The 23737-nt window shown below is 39.6% G+C and overlaps 1 protein-coding gene across 1 annotated transcript; it reads right to left on the bottom strand.

The window, feature by feature from the left end:
* Positions 1-1684: 1684 nt before the first annotated feature.
* Positions 1685-23125, bottom strand: LOC132407290 (zinc finger protein 229-like). The gene is made up of 2 exons (XM_059993580.1): positions 23083-23125; positions 1685-6531 (listed from the first exon to the last, which is right to left on the bottom strand). Exon 2 carries the CDS (start codon positions 6141-6143, stop codon positions 4686-4688), a length of 1458 nt encoding a protein of 485 aa, XP_059849563.1. The 5' UTR covers positions 6144-6531; positions 23083-23125; the 3' UTR covers positions 1685-4685.
* Between the last annotated feature and the right edge of the window lie 612 nt (positions 23126-23737).

A 23737-nucleotide genomic window follows, 5' to 3' on the forward strand; every position in this document is an offset into this window, starting at 1 on the left:
GAACGGGGTACTGATTGTGGATGATCAGCCATGATCACATTGAATGGTGGTGCTGGCTCAAACGGCCGAATGGCATACTCCTGCGTCTATTGTCTAAAATGCTGGAGGAACCTCCAAGGCCAGGCAGCAAATATAGGAAATAGTAAACAGATGACGTTTTGGGCTGAGACCCTTCATCAGGACTGGGGGAAAACGTTGGAGGAAGAAGTGTTGGGGTCAAAGGGGTGGAAGAAGTGGTAGGTGATAGATGAAACTGGGAGAGGGGGAGTAGTGAAGGAAAAAAAACTTCTTAGCATATAATTTCCTTCACAATTCACAAAAGATCATTGCTAATGCCTCCACATCTCTTCAGCCACCTCTTTCAGATCTCTGGGGTGTACACTATCTGGTCCAGGTGACCTATTTACCTTCAGACCATCTGTTTCTCAAGAACCTTTTGCCGGATAAAATAACTTTACACATTCTGACCACTGACATCTGTGACTTCCATATTCCTGACAGGTAAGAGTGGTGTACACTCTTTACTACTTCTCCAGCATCATTTTTCAGTGGTTCCATATCCACTTCCACCGCTCTTTTACACTGAAGAAAAATCTTGTATCCTCTTTAATATTACTGGCCAGCTCCCCAATGTATTCCATCTTTTCCTTTTTAATTATTTTAGTTGCATGCTGTTTGTTTTTAAAAGCTTCCCAATCCTCTAACTTCCGAGTAATTTTAGCTCAATGCCCTGTCTGTGGTTTCCATGTTGTGTTTGGTTTCTTTCATCAGCCACGGTTCTGTCGCCTTACCTTTAGAATACTACTTCCTCTTTGTGATGTGTATATCCTGTGCACCCCAAATTGCTTCCAGCAATTCCAGACATTGTCGCTCTGTTTTCACCGTGTTCCTTTCAAATCAATTTTGACCAATTTTGCTCTCATGCCTCTCTAATTCTCTTTATTCCGCACTTAGTTTCTCCTTCTCTAATGTCGGATGAATTTGATCATATTAAAATTACTTGCCCCTCAGGGTTCTTTGAACTTAAGTGACCTAATTAATTGCAGTTCATTACAATACCCAATCCAGAATAGTTGATCCCCAAGTTGTCTCAAAAGTGAGCTGCTTTATAAAAGCATCTTGCAGGAATCTAGGAATTATTCTTCTTCAGACCAAAACACCATCCTAATTTTCCCAATTACCTGCATGACAATCCCCAATGACTACTGTAACATTGCCCTTTTGGCACGCATTTTCTATCTCTCATTGTAATTTGTGGACCACATACTTACTACTGTTTGGAGGTCTCTATACAATTCCCAGCAGGGATTTTTTTTTTGCATTTGCAGTTCCCTAATTCGACCCACAGATTCTACACCTTCCAACTCTATGCCACCTCTTTCTAATGATTTTATTTATTTTACCAACAGAGCCACAGAATCTCACTACCTGCCAAGCAGAGCTCAATAGTTAACAAATACAACAAAGGCAATAAACACTTTCATCAATACTGACAATGACTTTTTTTTATGAAAATACCTTGGTCCCATTTCACTCAGTAATATTTACAAAGATTAATAACAACTGAAATGACAACTTTGGAAAAGACTATTTACACTTAAACCCACTTAGACTGATATTACCTTGGACAGGAGGAGGAATAGGAATAACACACATGAAAAAAAAATCTCACAACAGTCAGAGACAATTTCTAAGTATATATTTTGTTATCAAAAATAAACATTATTGAACGCTCCATGTGTGTAAATGCAATTGTGATAAGAAATACAGAACAGAAAACTTAAATGAGACGATAACTGAGAAAAATGAATCACCATTCTGGAAGAAAACATTAACTACTGGAATGAGTATGACCCTCCATGGGAGACATCCCAATGATCTGAACTGACGAAATGGTGACAAGGAAGCATCGAGCACCTAACTGAGAGTTGGAGACCTCTTCCCAGAAATAGAGGGGTTCCTTGCAGAAATACATGACAAGATGATTAACAAAAATAAAGACAAATCAAAAATACATACAATACAAACAATCAAGGCAATACATGCAGGAAATGCAAAGAGAAACCAGACACAATCCAACACATTCTGGGATCCTGCAGCAGTTTAACTCAATCTGATTACTTATGCTGGTACAATCAATGGCAAATATCATTCACCAAAATCTTGCTTTAAAATACAAACTCATGAATGATCACAGTAACTTCATTAAGGCACCATAAATTCAAGGCTGATCCAGTTAGAGACAGAATCACACAATTTATATGATAATCAATACATCATTGCAGATAGGATAATCTAAAATAAACATCCAGATGTAATAACCATATAACAATCACAGTACGGAAACAGGCCATCTCGGCCTTCCAAGTCTGAGCCAAACTCTTAATCTCACCTAGTCCCACCTACCCGCACTCAGCCCATAACCCTCCACTCATTTCTTGTCCATATACCTATCCAATTTTACCTTAAGTGACACAACTGAACTGGCCTCTACTATTTCTACAGGAAGCTCATTCCACACAGCTATCACCCTCTGAGTAAATAAATACCCCCTTGTGTTTCCCTTAAACTTTTGCCCCCTAACTCTCAAATCATGTCTTCTCATTTGAATCTCCCCTACTCTCAATGGAAACAGCCTATTCACGTCAACTCTATCTATCTCTCTCAAAATTTTAAATACATCGATCAAATCCCCCCTCAACCTTCTATGCTCCAATGAATAGAGACCTAACTTGTTCAACCTTTCTCTGTAACTTAAGTACTGAAACCCAGGTAACATCCTAGTAAATCGTCTCTGCACTCTCTCTAATTTATTGATATCTTCCCTATAATTCGGTGACTAGAACTGTACACAATATTCCAAATTTGACTTTACCAATGCCTTGTACAATTTTAACATTACATCCCAACTTCTGTACTCAATGTTCTGATTTATAAAGGCCAGCATTCCAAAAGGCTTCTTCACCACCCTATCTTCATGAGACTCCACCTTCAGGGAACTATGCACTGTTATTCCTAGATCTCTCTGTTCCACTGCATTCCTCAATGCCCTACCATTTACCCTATATGTTCTATTTGGATTATTCCTGCCAAAATGTAGAACCTCACACTTTTCAGCATTAAACTCCATCTGCCAACATTCAGCCCATTCTACTAACCGGCATAAATCTCCCTACAAGCTTTGAAAACCCACCTCATTATCTACAACACCTCCTACCTTAGTATCATGTAATATTTCAGGATAGACAAGCAGGAACAACTCCATCAATGGATATAACTATTCTCAACACACACATGTGCCTCGACCAATGGGGCATCTCACTACAGGAATTATTTGTGTCATCAGTCAAACAAGTGAATTATTTTCTCTGCCAATTAGCATCCAAATATTACTAGTCTGTCATTCATTGCCATGTCCCACTAATGATTCCCATCTCATCATACGTTCTTACCCCGACCAATGACCAGAGCCCCAAACTCTGCCTTGTGCAGACACATCTCTGGTTTCTGACCCTGATCTGTTGAACACCCAACTAATGGTTTCAGTTTTTAGAGGAGAGTGGTGTTTTCTAAAAATCCTTTAGAAGCAGGGAAAATGACCCATAATATGGAAATGAGCCCTGAATAAGGGGGTTAACTGCCAATGCATTCTTCCTCAGCCTAGAGTTTAGAGGGGCAAAGGACATCTCAGACAGAACTGCAGTCAGCTCGACTTCTTCAGTCTGCAGAGAATTCAAGGGAAACCTCTTCACCCAGACAGTGGTGACTGTTTGGAATCCAACACCACAGGGAGAGCAAGAAGTGAACAAAAGGGGAGGATTTAAAAGGCCTGTCATGGAACAGAATCACTGGCAGGGTTCAGCTGGCCTGAGTTGACTCTCTACTGTACACTAGGTGTTTTATAAATTCATTAAGTACCAAAGACAAAGTTCAAAATAGAATTATTTGTCACTTCTGCAGAATATCAAACTCCAGTACTATTAAAGGTGAATATGCAGCAGAAGAAACTCCTCCCATGCCCAGTAACCAGGGTGCAGAACTGGGTGTGATGAGCAGCAGCAATAATTGCAGAGTTCAGCACCGACAGTCACTCTCGAAATTGCATTCAGCAACCGTGATGGACAAATATCCAGCATGAAGCTTATTGAAACTTTCTCCTCAGTGTAAACCCGGGAGAGTGTCATATGTGCAACATGCTGTGAGGTTTCACTGCTCATGTACTGGCCTCTCTGCGATGTTGCACTGCTGAGGTAATGGTATCTCTGTAGCAGCAATGTTTAGGTTACGATAACAGCATTTTGGAGTGCAGGGCTATCCAATGACAGAAATGTTCTTTCTTGTGAGTCTGAAAGAGAGATTTTCATGCACTTTTTCTTGGGAGAGATACGAAGGCGCGAATGGAGAGAGTGGGCCATTTATGTTTCTTTATTTTCTCAACCCGATAGTCAAAGTAAGAATACTAAAGATCAATTGTTTAATCACTTATTGTGTACTGTTTGTTATTTCAGGGAACGGATTTGTAACAGGGGATACATCACACAGCATCCACCCAAACGAGATTGCACAAGTTTGGCCAGCCTGTTGGGCTATCACCCTCTATATCAAGCTGCTAGCCAAAGCGAGAGTTACACAAGTTTAGGTGACTCAGTGATTCGGTTCCCACAATCACAGCAGGTGATCAGCCTCTACCCAGTGTGAACTCGCTGGTGTCTCTGTAGGTCGGTAGACCGGGTGAATCCCTTCCCACACACTGAGCAGGTGAACGGCCTCTCCCCGGTGTGAACTGACTGGTGTGTCAGTAGACGAGATGACAGAGAGAATCCCTTCCCACAGTCTGAACAAGTGAATGGCCTCTCTCCAGTGTGAACTCGCTGATGTACCTTCAGTTGAGATGATTCAGTGAATCCCTTTCCACAGTCTGAACAAGTGAACGGCCTCTCTCCGGTGTGAACTCGCTGATGTACCTTCAGTTGAGATGACAAAGTGAATCTTTTCCCACACTCTGAACAGGTGAATGGTCTCTCTCCGGTGTGAATTCTCTGATGTACCTTCAGTTGGGATGACTGAGGGAATCCTTTCCCACAGTCTGAGCAGGTGAACGGCCACTCTCCGGTGTGAACTCGCTGATGTACCTTCAGTTGAGATGACAGAGTGAATCCCTTCCCACACTCTGAGCAGGTGAACGGCCTCTCTCCAGTGTGAACTGACTGGTGTACTTGTAGGCTAGCTAACTGTGTGAATCCCTTCCCGCAGTTTGAGCAGGTGAATGGCCTCTCCCCTGTGTGAACTCGCTGATGTACCTTCAGTTTAGATGATGAAGTGAATCCTTTCCCACAGTCTGAGCAGGTGAACGCCCGTTCTCCAGTGTGAACAGACCAGTGTGCTTGTAGATTGGAATACTGACTGAATCCTTTCCCACACTCTGAGCAGGTGAACGGCCTCTCCCCACTGTGAACAGTCTGGTGTCTCAGTAGGTGAGATAACCGATTGAATCCCTTCGCACAGTCTGAGCAGGTGAACCGCCATTTCCCAGTGTGAACTGACTGGTGTCCCTGTAGGGAGGATGATTCAATGAATCCCTTCCCACAGACTGAGCAGATGAATGGCCACTCCCTGGTGTGAAGTGACTGGTGTCTCAGTAGCTGAGATGACAAAGTGAATCCCTTCCCACAGACTGAGCAGGTGAACGGCCTCTCCCGGGTGTGAACTTGCTGATGTACCTTCAGTTCAGATGATCGAGTGAATCTCTTCCCACAGTCTGAGCAGGCGAATGGCCTCTCTCCAGTGTGAACTGACTGGTGTTTCTGTAGGTGACAGGACGAACTGAATCCTTTTCCACAGACCGAGCAGGTGAATGGCCACACTCCAGTGTGAACTGACTGGTGTCTCAGTAGGTGAGATGACAAAATGAATCCCTTATCACAAACTGAACAGATGAATGGCCTCTCCCCAGTGTGAACTCTCTGATGTACCTTCAGTTGGGATGACCAAATGAATCCCTTCCCACAGTCTGAGCAGGTGAACGGCCTCTCTCCAGTGTGAATTCGATAATGTCCCTTCAGTTGAGATGAGGAAATGAATCCCTTCCCACAATCTGAGCAGGTGAATGGCCGCTCCCTGCAGTGAACTCGCTGGTGTGTCATTAGGTCACATAACTGAGTGAATCCTTCCCCACAAGTTCAACAGATGACCACCCTCTGCCCAGTGTGAACTCGCTGGTGTGTCCACAGGTGGGATGACTGACTGAATCTCTTCTCACCCACAGTACAGGTGAATGGACTTGTCCCAGTGTGAACTTGCTGATGTACCTTCATGAGAAGACATTAAATCCCCACAGTTTGAAAAGGTGAACAGCCTCTCCCATGTCCAAAATGACAGTTGTGCCAGTCAGATGATTGAGGGAATCCCTCCCCACAGTCTGAGCAGGAAAGATGATCCAGTGAATCCCTCGCTCCACTTTTCAAATACATGGACAGGGACAGCAAAACAGTGTTCAAGATTCACACAGATAAATTCCTTGCTGTTGTTAACCTGAAAAAAGATTTATAAAATCCATCAATGGACAACATTTCAGATGAGATCACTTGAGTTGTCAAGGTGTGATCTGGCATCACACAGTTACAGTGAAGTTCAACCCAATTTGGAGAGAGAAATCATCTTCCAAAAGGGCACAGTGATGGGATCTGGAATAAACATTAATTCCCTGATGCTCTTCCTGTCTCTATAAGAATAGGGCATTTCTGCCATCTCCAATCTGTGACCTTGCTCAGTCTGACTCTCTCCATTGGTATTATTCCCTGTTCCCACTGAGCTGCCTGGGTGCCTGGCCCCACAGTAACTGAAACACTCTCACAGAAATAGCCTTTGTTGACGTGGAGCTGATAATTTCTCTCATGTACTGTTAATATAAAGTGCCAGTTTTAAATCCATGTTAACATGTCCTGCTCAGATGAATGGTTGGTCTCCACAGCAGTTAAGAGGAATTAAATGAATAATAATATTATGTCATGTTCTTGTCACAGTCATAGAAAAGAACAACAGAAACAGGCCCTTTGGCCCATCTAGTCTGTGTTGAACTATTTAAACTGTCTACTCCCATACCCTTAATATCCAGGTACCTATACAAACCTATTAAATGTTGAAATTGAGCTTGCATGCACCACTTGTGCTGGCTGCTCATTCCACACCTGGATGACCGTCTGCGTGAAGACATTTCCCCTCATGCTTCCCTTAACGTTTCACCTTTCACACTTAACCTACGGCCTCTGGTTGTAGTCCCACACCATCTCAGTGGAAAAAGCCAGCTGGCTTTTACCTTATCTAGACCCTTCATAATTTTGGTACAACTCCATCAAATCTCCCCTTAATCTTCTCCATTCCAAGGAATAAAGTCCTGCCCTGTTCAATCTTTCCTTCTAACCCAACACCTCCAGACCTGGCAAAGTCTTTGCAAATTTTCTCTGAACTCTTTCAACCTCTTTTACATCTTTCATGTAGATTGGAAACCAAAACTGCACACAATACCCCAAACTAGGCCTCACCAATATCTTGTAGAAAGTCAACATAACATCCATCTCCTGTACTCAGTACTTTGGTTCATTAAGGCCAATCTGCCAAAATTGTTCATTCCGTCCCTATCGAACTGTAACACCACTTTTACTGACATATAGACCTGTAATCCCAGATCCCTTTCCTCTACAACACTCTGACCAGTCACTGTGTAAGACCCACGTTGGTAGGTCCTACTAAAGTGCAACACTTCACACTTGTCTGCATTAAATTCCATTTTCCATTCCTCAACACAATTTTCCACCAGGTCCAGTTTGCACTGTAAGCCATGATAGTCTTGCTCACTGTCCATTACACCACCAATCTTGGTGTCATCCCCACAAATTTGCTCATCCAGTTAACTATACTGTCATCCAGATTACTGATACAGATGACAAACAACAACAGATCCAGCACTGATCCCTATGGCAGACCACTAATCACAGGCCTCCAGTCAGAGAGACAACCATCTGTTACCACATTCTGGCATCTCCCAAAGACAGTGTCTCATCCAATTTACTATCTCATCTTGAATGTTGAGTGACTTAACCTTCTTGACCTACCTCCCATATGAAACTTTGTCAAATGCTTTGCTAAAGTCCATGTAAAGAACATCCATGGGCTGGCCTTCATCCACTTTCCTGATAACTTCCTGGAGAGACTCTGTAAGATTAGTTAGACATGACCTACCCTGCACAAAGCCATGCTGTCTATCCTTAATCAGTCCACATCGATCTAAATACTTGTATATCCAGTTCCTGCACATACGCTCCAACAACTTTCCCCCTACTGATGTCAATCTCACCAACATACAATTTCTTAGTTTATTTTTAGAGTCTTTCTTGAATAGCAGAAACACAGTGTCTGTCTTCCAATCTTCCAGTACCTCACCTGTTGCTAAGGATAATTTAAACATCTGAGTTTTGGCCACAACAATTTCTGCACTTGACTTCCACAGAGTCCCAGGGAACAACTTGTCAGGCCCAGGGGATTTATCCACGCTAATTTGCCTTGAGACAGCAAACACCTCCACCTCTATAATCTGTACAGGGTCCATGAAGTTGATGCTTCTTTGCCTCACTTCTATAGATTCTGTGACCATCTCCTGAGTAAATAGAGATGCAAAAATAATATTTAAAATCTCCCCCATATATTTTATCTCTTCATATGGATTACCATTCTGATCTTCCAGAGGATTAATTTTTCCCTTGCAATCTTTTTGCTCATAACATATCTGCAGAATCCCTGAGGATTCTCCTTCACCTTGTCTGCTGGGGCAACCTCATGCCTTCTTTTATTTCTTTCATAAGTGTTAACTTGAATTTCCTGTACTTCTTAAGTACCCCATTTGTTCCTATCTGCTTGTTCCTGGTGTGCAACTCCTTTCTATTGATCTGGGATATGAAAGCCAAGGGGGTGATAGTGCTGCATGGTGGGAGTTGGGGGTAGGGGATGGATATTTAATCTAAAGTTGCAGGGGTAATGGGAGCCAGAATGACAGAACAGATAGTGGAGGGGTTGTGCAGACAGATGTTGTTCAGACCTCAGACAAAGTCAGGAATGAAAAACTTGAGCATGCTGCAGTGAATATGCTGAGCCCTGTTTATTTCAATGCAAGGAGCATCATAGGAAAGACGGTTCTGTTCAGGGCATGGATCAACACCTGGAATTATGTGGACTGGGACAGGCTGCTTTATGGCAGGGAGGCCTTCAAAGTGAAATTCCGAAAGTACAAAGAATAAAAGAACCTGTAGGGAACCTTGGATTTCAAGAGATTTTGAGACCCTGGTGAAGCACAAGATGGAGTTGCATAACAGGGATAGGCAGGCAGGTTGTTATGGAGTATAAAAAATTCAAGACTACACATAAGAAATAAATAAGGATTGCTAAAAGAAGTCATGAGATTCCCCTCAATGAAAAGATAGGGAATAATCCTCAGGGATTCCAGATATAAATTAACAGCAATCTGGAAGACTGGAATGGCAACCTACGTGTGGAACCAAAGCCAATGGAGGAGATCTTAATTTTTTTTATATATCTCTTTTTACTCCGGAGATGGACACAGGGTCTATGTGAGTGTGGAAAAGCAGCATTGAAATTGTGGATTCTGTACAAAGTAATGAACAGGAGATGTTTGCTGTCCTGAGGCAGATGAGGGTGGATAAATTTCCAGGGCATGACAAGGTGCACCCTCGGACCCTACGGGAGGCAAGTGCAGAAATTGTCGGGATCCCTAGCAGAGATAAATAAATTATCCTTGGTGATGGGGGGTGGAAAAAAGGATTGGAGAACAGCCAATGTTGTTTCAATGAATGACACAAGGCAAAGAGTGGTTGTAGGCGGGTCATATTCTACATGGAGTTCGGTGACCAGTGTTATGCCTCGGGAATCTGTTCTGGGACCCTTACTCTTTGCAATTTTTATAAATGACCTGGATGAGGAAGTGGAGAGATGGGTTAGTAAGTTTGCTGATGACACAAAGGTTGGAGGTGTTGTGGATAGTGTGGAGGGCTGTCAGAGGTTACAGCGGGACATTGATAGGATGCAAAACTGGGCTGAGAAGTGGCAGATGGAGTTAAACTCAGAGAAGTGTGAAGTGGTTCATTTTGGCAGGTCAAATATGATGGCAGACTATAGTGTTAATGGTAAGAATCTTGGCAGCGTGGAGGATCAGAGGGATCTTGGGGTCCGAGTCCATAGGACACTCAAAGCAGCTGCACAGGTTGACTGTGTGGTTAAGAAGGTGTATGGTGTATTGGCCTTTCTCAATCGTGGAACTGAATTCGGGAGCCAAGAGGTAATGTCGCAGCTATATAGGACCCTGGTCAGACCCCAATTGGTGAACTGTGCTCAGTTCTGGTCGCCTCACTACAGGAAGGATGTTGAAGCCATACAAAAGGTGCAGAGGAGATTTACAAGGATGTTGCCTGGATTGGGAAGCATGACTTATGAGAATAGGTTGAGTGAACAGCATTGTCTGCATGGGCCAAGTGGCCTATTTCACGGAACTTCTCCATGTCCTATGACAGAGAAGCTAGCCAAATTCGATTGGAAGGGGAGAAAAGTAGGAGTGACAATGGAACAGCAACGGCTGGAGTTTCTGGGGGCAATTCGGGAGCTGAGTGATCGATACATCCCAAAGAAGAGGAAGCATTGGAAAGACAGGATGACACAACCATGACTGAAATGAGAAGCCAAAGCGAACATAAATGCCAAAGAGAGGGTAAATAATAGAACAAAAACTATTGGAAAGTTTCACAGACCAACAAAAGACAGCAATCTCCGGGTCCTGACAGGATATTCCCTAGGACTTTGAGGGAAGTTAGTGCAGAAACAGTAATATTTCAAATGTCATTAGAAATGGGGATGGTGCTGGAGGATTGGGGTATTGTTCATGCGGTTCCATTGTTTAAAAAGCATTCTAAGAGTAAACCAAACAATTATAGGTCTGTCAGTTTGACGTCAGTGGTGGGCAAATTAATGGAAAGTTATCTTAGAGATGGTATATATAATTATCTGGATAGACAGGGTCTGATTAGGAATAGTCACCATGGATTTGAGCATGGAAGGTCATATTTGACAGATCTTATTGAATTTTTTGAAGAGGTTACGAGGAAAGTTGACGAGGGTAAAGTAGTGGATGTTGCCTATATGGACTTCAGTAAGGCCTCCGACAATGTTCTAAACGGGAGGTTAGTTAAGAAGGTTTAATCGTCAGGTATCAATATTGAAGTATTAAAATGGATTCAACAGTGGCTGGATGGGAGATGCCAGAGAGTAGTGGTGGATAACTGTTTGTCAGGTTTGAGGCCGGTGACTAGTGGTGTGCCTCAGGGATCTGTATTGGGTCCAATGGTGTTTGTCATATACATTAATGATCTGGATGATGGGGTGGTAAATTGGATTAGTAAGTATGCAGATGATACTAAGGTAGGTGGCATTGTGGATAATGAAGTAAATTTTCAAAGCATGCAGAGAGATTTAGGCTAATTACAAGTGTGGGCCGAACGATGGCAGATGGAGTTTAATGCTGATAAATGTGAGGTGCTACATTTTGGTAGGAATAATCCAAATAGGCCATACATGAGAATTGGTAGGGTATTGAAGAATGCAGTAGAACACAGAGATCTCGGAATAATGATGCATAGTTCTCTGAAGGTGGAATCTCATGTGGATAGGGTGGTGAAGAAAGCTTTTGGTATGCTGGTCTTTATAAATCGGAGCATTGAGTTGGGATGTAATGTTAAGGTTGTACAAGGCCGAATTTGGAGTATTGTGTACAGTTCTGGTCAGCGAATTATAGGAAAGATGTCAACAAAATAGAGAGAGAGTACAGAGAAGATTTACTATAATGTTACCTGGGTTTCAGCACATAGGTTACAGGGAGAGGTTTAACAAGTTAGGTCTTTATTCTTTGGAGCATAGAAGGTTGAGGGGGGACTTGACAGAAGTATTGAAAATAATGAGGGGGATAGATCGAGTTGACGTGGATAGGCTTTTTCTATTGAGAGTAGGAGAAATTCAAGCAAGATTTGAGAGTCGGGGGCAAAAGTTTCAGGGTAACACAAGGGGGATTCTCCTTACTCAGAGAGTGGTAGTTCTGTGGAACGTGCTTCCAGTAGAAGTGGGAGAGGCACATTTGGTATTGTCATTTAAAGTAAAATTGTATAGGTATATGGACAGGAAAGGGATGGAAGGTTATGAGGTGAGTGTGGGCCAGTGGGACTAGGTGAGAATAAGCATTCGGCACAGACAAGAAGGGCTGAGATAGCCTGCTTCCGTGCTGTAATCATTATATGGTTATAACTAAAATAAAGATCAGGTATGCTCAGGGCATTGAATTATGATTTGTAGTCATTAATGAGTCTTGGTTGCACCTACCAGTCTGAGGCAATTAGAGGAATAAAATATCCAGGGCCACAATATCTTTTGAAAACCCAGGTTCCCTGCACCAGTTCCCTTTCAACTTTTATTTTGGCAGGCACATACAAACTCCACAGATTCAAAATTCCACTGCTGAAGGACGTCCATTTACCAAGTACTCCTTCGACAGAAAACATCCTGTCCCAGTCCACACTTCTCAGATCCTTTCTGATAACATCCAAATTGACCTTTCTCCAATTTAGAATCTCAACCTGTGTTCCAGATCTCTCGTTTTCCACATTTACTTGGAATCTCATGGCATTATGCTCACTAGATAAAAATTTTTCCTATACACTAATTTTTGTCACTAGCCCTGGATCATTTCCTAATATCTTATTGCACACTTCTATGTTGGGAGTTCTACATACTGATGAAGGGCACATTTGCTAAATTCTACCCCAGCTACACCTTTTGCAGGATGGGAGACGCAGTCAATATTTAGGAAGTTAAATTTGCTTACTATATCAACCTCTGTTTCTTGGCATGGTCTGTGATCTGTCTACACATTTGTTCCTCTAGGGGACTCCGCCTTCCAGCTATGGACATGTCGGACATAGCCGCTTCTTATCCATCTTTAATCGCTCCCTTTTCTGATTTATACTTAGAAATTTCAACTTTATTCAGTCGGATCAGATATAATTATGGCCACTCTCAGAAGCACCATAAGAAATCAGGACCCGGGCAATGGGAAACTCAAGAAAATTGACGATTTCTCGGAGGAACCCACTCCCGGGTAAAGAGATTAGAATCTCAAATCAGCAATGTCAGTGTTGAGGTAATTCAACTAAAAGAGCAATTCGAAGGAAAAGTCGACTCTTTGAGCCTTGATCTTAAAGAAGTTAGTCAAAATACTTTGGACCTTTCTTCTCATTTGGAAAAAGCCCAACAATGGATCATTGATCTCAAACCTCGATCACATCGGAACAATATTCGAGTTGTTGGATTAAAAGAGAAATCAGAATCGGCCGACACACTGGATTATTTCGCAAAAAATGATTCAGTCTTTATTTCTGGAGGTTTGCTTACAGCCTTCAGATATCAGAATGGCTCACAGAATCGGCACTTTTAAGATTTTGGATCAAGGTAAAAACAGACATATTGTTGTGCGTTTTATCCGTTTCAGAGACAAAGACCATATTATTAAGCTTGCGAGAGAAAAAAAAAAGACTGCTTCAGTATCTGAATTCAGACATTCGCTTTTTTGAAGATTTTCCACGTGAAATTGTTAAGAAGCATGCTGGATTTTCAACTGCTATGAAGTCAGCGTATAAAAAAAAGCTCTTTCCACTGCTTCAATACCCAGCGAAATTAAGGCTCTTTGTCAAAAAGTCTGGTTTTCATATTTTTGATGATCCACTAGAAGCACTGAGTTTTATTAATTCTTTATCCGACGAATCTGAAGCTTGTATGATTTATAATGGCTTGATTGTCTTGCAGTGTAAAGAGTGATGAGATTGGAAGATCTGATGGTTACAGAAGTCTTTACCTTAAAATACATTTTCATCTCTGAAAAAGACTGATTTGGATGGCTTCAATTTCAGAAGACATACAAGAATAACTGTTAATAGTCTGTAATAAGTTTGAACCATTTAGAATTTTTTTCTGTGCAGCATTTAAATGAATTAATATTTTTTTTGTTCCGTATGCTTTTGTAAAGATTTTTTAAAAGTAATTATTTGGATTTCTTTATGTTTTAAAGATAGACCGGACAATTTAAAGATGGCGATTGTTTTTTTTTCTGTGCGAATATTTCAAGAATTGTTCTGGATGTGTTTTTCCTTCCCTTATCTAATGTTATGGAGGTTACTTTCAATTGATGGTCATTTTGTTTTACAAGAAAAACACTTTCTTTCCAAGTTAATTATATTGAGATATATGTTGACTGTAATGAGATTATTTGTTTTCTTCCTTTCTTTTACTTAGGTAGGAGGAGTTTGTATTTGCATTTGCGCCTATGCTTTTCTTTGGGCTTGCGTCGATTGATATTGACTTGTTTCTGGGCTTTGTAGTTTGGGTGGGATTTTTTCTTTCTTTTCCCCATTATGGAATCCCAGAACATACACCAATTATTTTTATTGTTGTTCACCTCCGCCATTTTTGACTACTCTATCCTGACATGTGTCTCACTATTGTTTTTTGATACCATGATGATGTCTAAACAGCTGAATGTTTTAACTTAGAATGTTTGCGGTTGGAATCATCCTATTAAGTGTAAGAAAACATTTAAAGTTATTAACCAATTCCAGCCTGATATAATCTTTGCTCAAGAGATGCATATCAGGCTATGTGATAAAAATTGATTTTTCAGGTTTTGGAGGGTCCACAGTTTCACGTAAATTCCCAGAGGAAAACTAGAGGTGTTTCTATTTTTATTGATTCCAATATTCCTTTTAATCAGGAGGATAGTATAGCTGAAATAAATGGTAGATTTTTGATTATTAAATGAATAATTTGTAATAGAAAAATGGTTTTGTTAATATGTATGGACAAAATATTGACGATCACTTGTTTTTAAAACTGTTTTTGCTCTATTACCTGATTTAAATGAATATATGTCATTAAAGGGTGGTGATCTTAATACTTGTCTAAATCCTTTAATGGATAAGTCATCATCCAAATATCAACTCCCTAATCATTCTGCATCACTTATTGATTACAATTTAATTGAGGTCTGGAAGCATATGCACCCTAGTGATAGAGAATACTCTTTTTTCTCACATGCTCATAATAAGTATTCAAGAATCAACTATTTTATACTTGACCCTCAACTTTTATTCAATGTTCTGAAAGGTGAGTATGCAATCGTTATTTCTGATCATGCTCCTTTAAACTTAATATTTGAACTGAAAGAAGTTGTTTCTATCAGACCATATTAGCGTTTTCCAGAACATTTATTACAAAGTTCAGAATTTGTTGAGTTTATCAAAGCTCAGGTAAAAGAGGTTTTTTTCATAATAATATAAGAAACGTCTCTAAGTTAGTAATTTGGGATAAATTAAAAGCTTATTTATGGGGTCAAATTATTTCATATATAGCTAAACTGAAGACACAAACAAGAATGGAATTAGGTAAAATCTCTAAACAAATTAAAGAAATAGATAACATCAATGCAATCTCTCCAAATGCTGTTTCATTTAAAAGAAGAGTAGAATTATCATCACGGTATAATTTATTACTAACATATCCTATAGAAGGATATTTGCTTAAATTGAAAAGTCAATTTTGTATCTTTGGGGATAAATAAGCTCTTAGCTTCTCAATAAAGAGCAGATAGAGCTAAAAGAGAAACAAAGATTTATAAAAATAATGGAGATATAGTAAGTAACTATGAGGACATTAATAGTATTTTTCAAGATTTTTACTCTGATCTGATCTCAATTTCCTGCAGATTCCTCTAAAGTGAAGGCATTTTTACATAGGATTAAATTTCCACAAATTTCTCTTGAAGATCAACAGATGCTTGATGCTCCAATTACCAAGAATGAAATTCAGGAAGCTATTTTATCAATGCAATCAAGTAAAGCTCCTGGACTTGATGGTTATTCAGTGGAATGCTACAAAAAAATTTGAAAGGTTACTTTCTCCAAATCTTTTGGAAATATTTCATGAATCCTTTGATAAGGGCAATTTATCTTCTTTTCATGAAACAGCTATTTCCTTATTAAAAAAGATAAAGATCCTGTTGAATGTTCATCATATAGACCTATTTTGTTATTAAATGTGGATGCAAAAATTACCTCTAAAGTAATGGCTAATCTCTTGGAAAATATATTAACTGAAATCATTTCTATGGATCAAACGGGCTTTATTAAAGGCTGTTATTCTTTCTCTAATGTTTGGAGATTGATGAACGTTATATATTCATCACTATCTAAGCAACATGAATGTGTTATCTCTCTCGATGCAGAAAAGGCATTTGATAGAGTTGAGTGGCCATATTTGTTTAAAATATTAGACAAATTTGGTTTTGTTATTAATTTCAATAGATGTATTCAAATGATTTATAAGAATCATATTGCCCCAGTCATTACTAATAACTGCCAGTCTTTTTTCTCATTTTCTAGTGGCAATAGACAGGGATGTCCATTAAGTCCTTTATTACTTAATCTTGTATTGGAGTCTTTAGCTATAACACTATGTGAAGCTAAAAATATTCATGGTATCTCTATGAATGGAACCATACATAAGATTTTTCTTTATGCAAATGATCTTTCGGTTTTTATTTCAGATCTTGAGGAATCAATTCCTAATCTTTTGGAAACACTTAACGATTTTGGTAAATTTTCAGGATATAAACTTAACTTGAATAAAAGTGAATTGTTTCCATTAAATGTCCATGTTAGTATATATGATATTCCTTTTAGAATTGTTAATACATTTAGATATTTAGGTATTGTAATTACTAAAAAATATCAAGATCTCTATAAAGCAAATATAGTTCCTTTAATGGACTCCGTGAAACAACTATTATCTAGATGGAATCCACTTACTTTTTCTTTAATAGGTCATATTCATGCTGTGAAAATCATTATTTTACCTAGATTTTTATATATTTTCTAAACATACCTATTTTCTTAACTAATTTTTTTTTTTATCAAATTGACTCACTTATTTCTTCTTTTATTTGGGACAATAAGAGACCAAGAATTAATAAGTATCATTTACAAAAATTTTTAAAAGATGGTGGACTTGCACTTTCTAATTTGACTGTATTATTGAGCTCTGAATATCAGAGTATTATGTTTTTGGTTATATTGGCTTGATAAGAACCAAAAACCATTATGTGTTGATTTGGAATTAAAAGCTGTTAAACAATTTCAATTAAACTTCAACTTTAGGAGCTCCATTACCTTTACAGCTCTCTAAAATTCCAAATTTAAATCTCTATCCAGTTATTAAACAATACCTACGGACTTGGGTTCAGTTCCGTAATTCTTTTAATTTTAAACAATTTAAGCTATCTAGTTTTTATATCAAAACTTTTTACTTAAACCTTAAACAACTGACCCCATTTTTCTTTTATGGAAAAATAAATTTATTTATTTTGTGATGGTCAATTGATGACTTTTGAGGAGTTAATTAATAAATTTTCTCTCGCTCATACACATTTTTTGCAATATTTTCAGGTTAGACCTTTTTTACAACAATATTTACCTAAGTTTCCATATTTACAAGAATCTGATTTGTTGGACACCATTTTGAAATTGAATCCCTTAGTGAAAGGTTCTATAAGCAGAATTTATAATTAATTTTTGTTACAAAAAGAGAACCTATCACTAAAGATTAAACAAGATTGGGAGAGAGAACTTAATTTGACTTTTGTTAATCTGTGAATTAAGATTTGAAAAACTTAAATTCTTCTTCTGTATGTGCCAAACATTGTTTAATTCAATTTAAAATTGTACACCATTATTACTTAATAAAGGAGAGAATATCTAAAATATTTCCTAGTATAGATAACTATTGCAATAGATGTAAGACTGAAGTAGCTACTTTGTCACATATGTTCTGGTCATGTTCTTCATCAAAATCATTTTGGAGAACTTTATTTCCTACAATTTCTAAAGCTTTGAAAATTAATTTACAACCTAATAGATTGACTGTTCTATTTGGAATATTTCCGCATCATATTCAGGGCATCTCATCTTCAGATCAACATGTAAATGTTACACTACTGGCAAGAAGAGTTATTTTATTAAAATGGGAAGATATTTCTTCCCATACATTAATTGAATGGTTTTCACAAGAAAAGTTATGTCTTAGTTTGTAAAAAATTAAAAGTAGAACTTTTGATCCTCGGTTTGATTTTGAGAGAAAATTGAGTTTTTTGCCAAATATTATCATTTACTTTGAATTAAATTATATTCTTTCCTTCCAATTTTACTTTTTTTTATAAATATGAAATGACAGTTGATGACTCATTTTTAATATATATATTTTTAGATTATGGTCAAACGTATTGCTCCGGGGGGGGTTGACACCTAAAGGTTTTTTTGTAGTCAGTGTTTTTTTTTTCTTAGTTAGTTGGGGTTCTTTTTTTTTTCCTTCTTTTTTCTATACATATAATTTTTTTTCCATTTTTATATTTCAAGATCAGTTTTTTTTCAACTTTATTAATTGTATACATATTAATCTGCTAAAGTTTTGTATCATTTTGTAGCTGTTGAAGATTAGGTACCAATACAAAGCTTCTAAAAATGAAAATGTTCCTCTAAATCCCTCAGACTTTTATGTGCAACCGGGTTCCAATAATGGCTACAATATCATGATTCCCTGTCCTGAGCTCACCTGGCTTTCCTACGATTCTTCTTGCATTGTGATATACACATTCATCACACCATGCTCAACCTTTTGATTGCTGACTTTGTTTGAACAACTTCTGTCTAGGTGTCAATAACCAACCTCTCCCTCAATGTCACAAAAACAAGGGAATGGGTTGTGGACTAGAGAAGGAATGGAGACAGGCTAACCCATTATGACATTAATGGATCTGGGGTTGAGACAGTGAACAGCTTTAAGTTCCTCGGTATAAACATCACGAAGGATCTCATGTGGTCTGTACATACCGGCTATGTGGTATGTGGCTGTGAACCTCTTTCACCTCTGATGGTTTAGTATGGGTACTAAATCCTAAGAACTTTCTACTGGGGCACAATTGAGAGCATCCTGACTGGTCGCATCACTGCCTGCTATAGAAACTGTACTTTCCTCAATCGCAGGACTCTGCAGAGAGTGGTGCGGATAGCCGAGCGCAACTGTATAACCATATAACAATTACAGCATGGAAATAGGCCATCTCGGCCCTTCTATTCCATGCTGTCACTTAGTCCCACTGGCCCACACTCAGCCCATGACCCTCCATTCCTTTCCTGTCCATATAGGTATCCAATTTTACTTTAAATGAAAATACCAAACCTGTCTCTACCACTTCTACTGGAAGCTCAGTCCACACAGCAACCGACTCTTAAACTTTTGCCCCCTAAGTCTCATCTCATGTCCTCTTGTTTGAATCTCCCCTACTCTCAATGGAAAAAGCCTTTCAACGTCAACTCAATCTACCCCCTCATTATTCTTTCGAGCATAGAAGGTTGAGAGGGGACTTGATAGAGGCATTTAAAATAAAGAACTAACTTGTTCAACATTTCCCTGTAACTTAGGTGCTGAAACCCAGGTAACATTCTAGTAAATCTTCTCTGTACTCTCTCTATTTTGTTGACAACTTTCCTATAATTCGCTGACCAGAACTGTACACAATACTCCAAATTTGGCCTTACCAATGCCTTGTAGAATTTTAACATTACATCCCAACTCCTATACTCAATGCTCTGATTTATAAAAGCCAACATACCAAAAGTTTTCTTCACCACCCTATCCACATGAGATTCCACCTTCAGGGAACTATGCACCAGTATTCCTAGATCACTCTGTTCTACTGCATTCTTCAATGCCCTACCATTTACCATGTATGTCCTATTTGGATTATTCCTACCAAAATGTAGCACCTCACACTTATCAGCATTAAACTCCATCTGCCCATCTCCATCGTTCAGGCCACTCTAAATCTCTCTGCAAACTTTGAAAACCTACTTCATTATCCACAACGCCACCTACCTTAGTATCATCTGCATACTTACTAATCCAATTTACCACCCCATCATCCAGATCATTAATGTATATGACAAACAACATTGACCCAATGCAGATCCCTGAGGCACACCACTAGTCACCTGCCTCCAACCTGACAAACAGTTATCCACCACTACTCTCTGGCATCTCCCATCCAGCCACTGTTGAATCCATTTTAATACTTCAATATTGATACCTGACGATTAAACCTTCTTAACTAACCTCCCGTTTAGAACATTGTCGGAGGCCTTACTGAAGTCCATGTAGACAACATCCACTACATTACCCTCGTCAACTTTCCTCATAACCTCTTCAAAAAATTCAGTAAGATCTGTCAAACATGACCTTTCACGCACAAATCAATGCTGACTATTCCTAATCAGTTCCAGATAATTATATACACCATCTCTAAGAATACTTTCCATTAATTTACCCACCACTGACGTCAAACTGACAGGGCTATAATTGCTAGGTTTACTCTTAGAACCCTTTTTAAACAATGGAACAAAATGAGCAATACGCCAATCCTCTGGCACCATCCCCGTTTCTAATGACATTTGAAATATTTCTGCTATTTCTACACCAACTTCCTGCAAGGTTCTAGGGAATATCCTGTCAGGACCCAGAGACGTATCCATTTTTATATTTTTTAAAAGTGCCAGTCCTCTTTAACTGTCAAAATTTCCATAACTTCCCTACTTGTTTCCCTTACCTTACACAATTCAATATTCTTCTCCTTAGTGAATACTGAAGAAAAGAAATTGTTCAAAATCTCCCCCATCTCTTTCAGCTCTACACATAGCTGTCCACTCTGATTCTCTAAGGGACCAATGTTATCCCTCACTATCCTTTTGCTATTAATATAACTGTAGAACCCCTTTGGATTTATTTTCACCTTACTTGCCAAAGCAACCTCATATCTTCTTTTAGCTTTTCTAGTTTCTTTCTTAAGATTCTTTTTACATTCTTTATATTCCTTGAGCACCTCATTTACTCCATGCTGCCTATATTTATTGTAGATCTCCCTCTTTTTCTAAACCAAGTTTCCAATATCCCTTGAAAACCATGGCACTCCCAAACTTTTAACCTTTCCTTTTCACCTAACAGGAACATAAAGGTTCTGTACCCTCAAAATTTTACCTTTAAATGTAGATATGAACTTCCCACTATTCAGGACATTTACAAAGACCGGTGAGCAAAAAGGCCCCAGAATCACCCCAACCACAAACTGTTCCAGCTGCCCCCATCCGGGAAACGGTATCACAACATAAAAGCCAGGCCCCTATAGGCTCTGGGACAGCTCCTTCCGCCAGATCATCAGACTGATTAATTCATGCTGATACAATTGTATTGACTGTCCTTACTAAAATTACTATATATTTCATATAGCACCTTTAGGTAGAGAAGTAATGTAAAGATTTCTACTCCTCATGTATATGAAGGGTATAAGTCATTTCAATTCACCTTCTGCACCATCTGTTCTGGCATTCTGACTCCACTTTAGTATAACCACAAACCCTCCCACACCAGCGCACACTAGCACTAGCAAGCCTTACCACTAGGATCTTAGTCCTCTGTTAGTTTTAATTCCCTAACAAACAAATCAGCTATCAGCCCTTTGTCATTCCTCTGTGAGGTAATCCCCCTTAACAGTTTCTAAAGTGGTCTACCTGTCGTTGCAGGGGATGGCTACAAGAGTATTTTGTGATGACTATTTAACCACTATCCCTTTCCTGACTGTCACCCAGTTCCCTGTGTCCTGCACTTTGGGTGCAACTCATCTCTCTTCATGTCATATCTATCACCCCCTCCAACTCCCGGATGATCTGGAATTCATGCATTTCAATTTCCAACTCCCTAATGTACAGGGTTACAAGCTGCAGCTGGATGCACATCTTGTAGGTGAGGGCATCAGGGACAGTGGAGGTCTCCCCACCTTCCCACCAATGCCCCCTCTAATTTGTAATGACCAGTGTGCCAAAAAATCTTGTGCTGTGCAATTTTTACCCAGTGACAACAACATGTGCACACTGAGTTTTAAATAGAGAGGTATTTATTTTAACAGCTAGCGAAAACTGTTAATAAGAACTTTGATCTCCTCTGGGTTTGATCAAGTTCATCTGCACTCTCACACAGCCTGTGTAGCAGGGCTGGAGAGGATAATAAAGGGTTTTCTCACTCCAGCTTTTGCACACCATCCATATCTGATTTGTTTGCTAAATGATGATTAAAAAGTCAGATTTCCAAGTATCACTCCACTTCCTCCCACTTGCAAATTCTCCAGCAACTTTTGCATCATCACAATACTCACAGGTAACACCAGTTTCTATATTGTACAGAAATATTTTCCCTGAACCCTCCACCTGACGGTGTTGAACTCATTGATGGCAATGCCAGTGAATATGAAGGGAAGGGCACTGACTGGAGTCTGGCAGCTTTGTGATGTGAAAGATACTCGTTGCCCAGGGCAAAGGTGTTTGATATCATTAACTACCCAGAGAGAATGGGTCAAAACATGTTTTCACCGGTAGAAAAGTTCAGAACAAGAGGAGGTAGCACAAGCAACACACAAATTGCTGGAGGAACTCAGCAGGCCAGGCAGCATCTATGGGAAAGAGTACTAATGCTGAGTTCCTCCAGCATTTTGGATGTGTTGCTTAGATTTTCAATTTCTGCAGATTTTCACTTGTTTGTGATTGGAGGTAAAACAAAGGGGATTTTCTCAACTGGTGATGTAAAACATTTTGTTCCCTTTTTCCGAGTTCCCAATCCTTGCATTCAGATAGCTAGAGCTCAGCTCTGTCTGAGAGATCCATCGGTTTCCATTCCCTCATCAGCCAGAAGCTCCCCGGGGCCCGTGTACGGATCGTTGGGCTGAGAAAGACAGAAAAGAACAGAACTGTCCCGGAATAACGGTGGCCCAAAGGCCACAGAAATTGCCCCGACTTTCGGTGCTGAAAGAACGCGCCACGACCTCTTTCTTACCTAGAGCAGAAATCCTAAGGCCTTTACTGTACTGCGCATGCGCTATATTCGGGCGCCTGCGCATTCGATCGGTGCTTCAGCGACAACGAAAATTGAAGCGCGGAGCATTCTGGGTAATCACGGTGCCATGAAGAGTTTCTGCAAGCTCCGGTTCCATGTCCATACCTGAGGTTTTTTTTATTGTGTAGAAAACTCAGCGGCTCTTTTCCCGCAAAATACTGCTCCCATAAACAATGTACTTAATAACAGTAACCTTTCCGCATGTCTAATGCCAAAGTAGAACATTCTTACAAATACAGATTGGAAACACAGGATATTCTGCTGTTGCTGGAAATACAGAAACGCAAACACACAAAATGCAGGAGGAACTCTGCAGTTCAGGCAGCAGGTAAGCAGAGGAGTACACAGTCTACACATGCTGAAGGGGGTCAGCCTAAACGCTGTCTATTTATTCCTCTCTGCACTTGCTGCCTGATCTGATAATTTCCACCAGTATTTTGGAGAAATTAAACATCCTTTTGCTTTTCGATCGACCAGTTTAAAAATGTTTCTGATCTTTCATTTGTAGCCACATCCTGATGCTCTGATTCCTCTTCTTCCTCCTCCTTGTAAGCTCTAGGCCCTATCTCTTTCTGGAGCCACAAAGCCCTGACTC

The sequence above is a fragment of the Hypanus sabinus genome, chromosome 18 (genome assembly GCF_030144855.1).
Source record: "Hypanus sabinus isolate sHypSab1 chromosome 18, sHypSab1.hap1, whole genome shotgun sequence".
Classification (NCBI taxonomy): domain Eukaryota; kingdom Metazoa; phylum Chordata; class Chondrichthyes; order Myliobatiformes; family Dasyatidae; genus Hypanus; species Hypanus sabinus.

Coding starts and splice junctions, on each gene's coding strand:
- LOC132407290 (XM_059993580.1), bottom strand. CDS start 6,143: ATGACACACCAGCGAGTTCACTGCAGGGAGCGGCCATTCACCTGCTCA.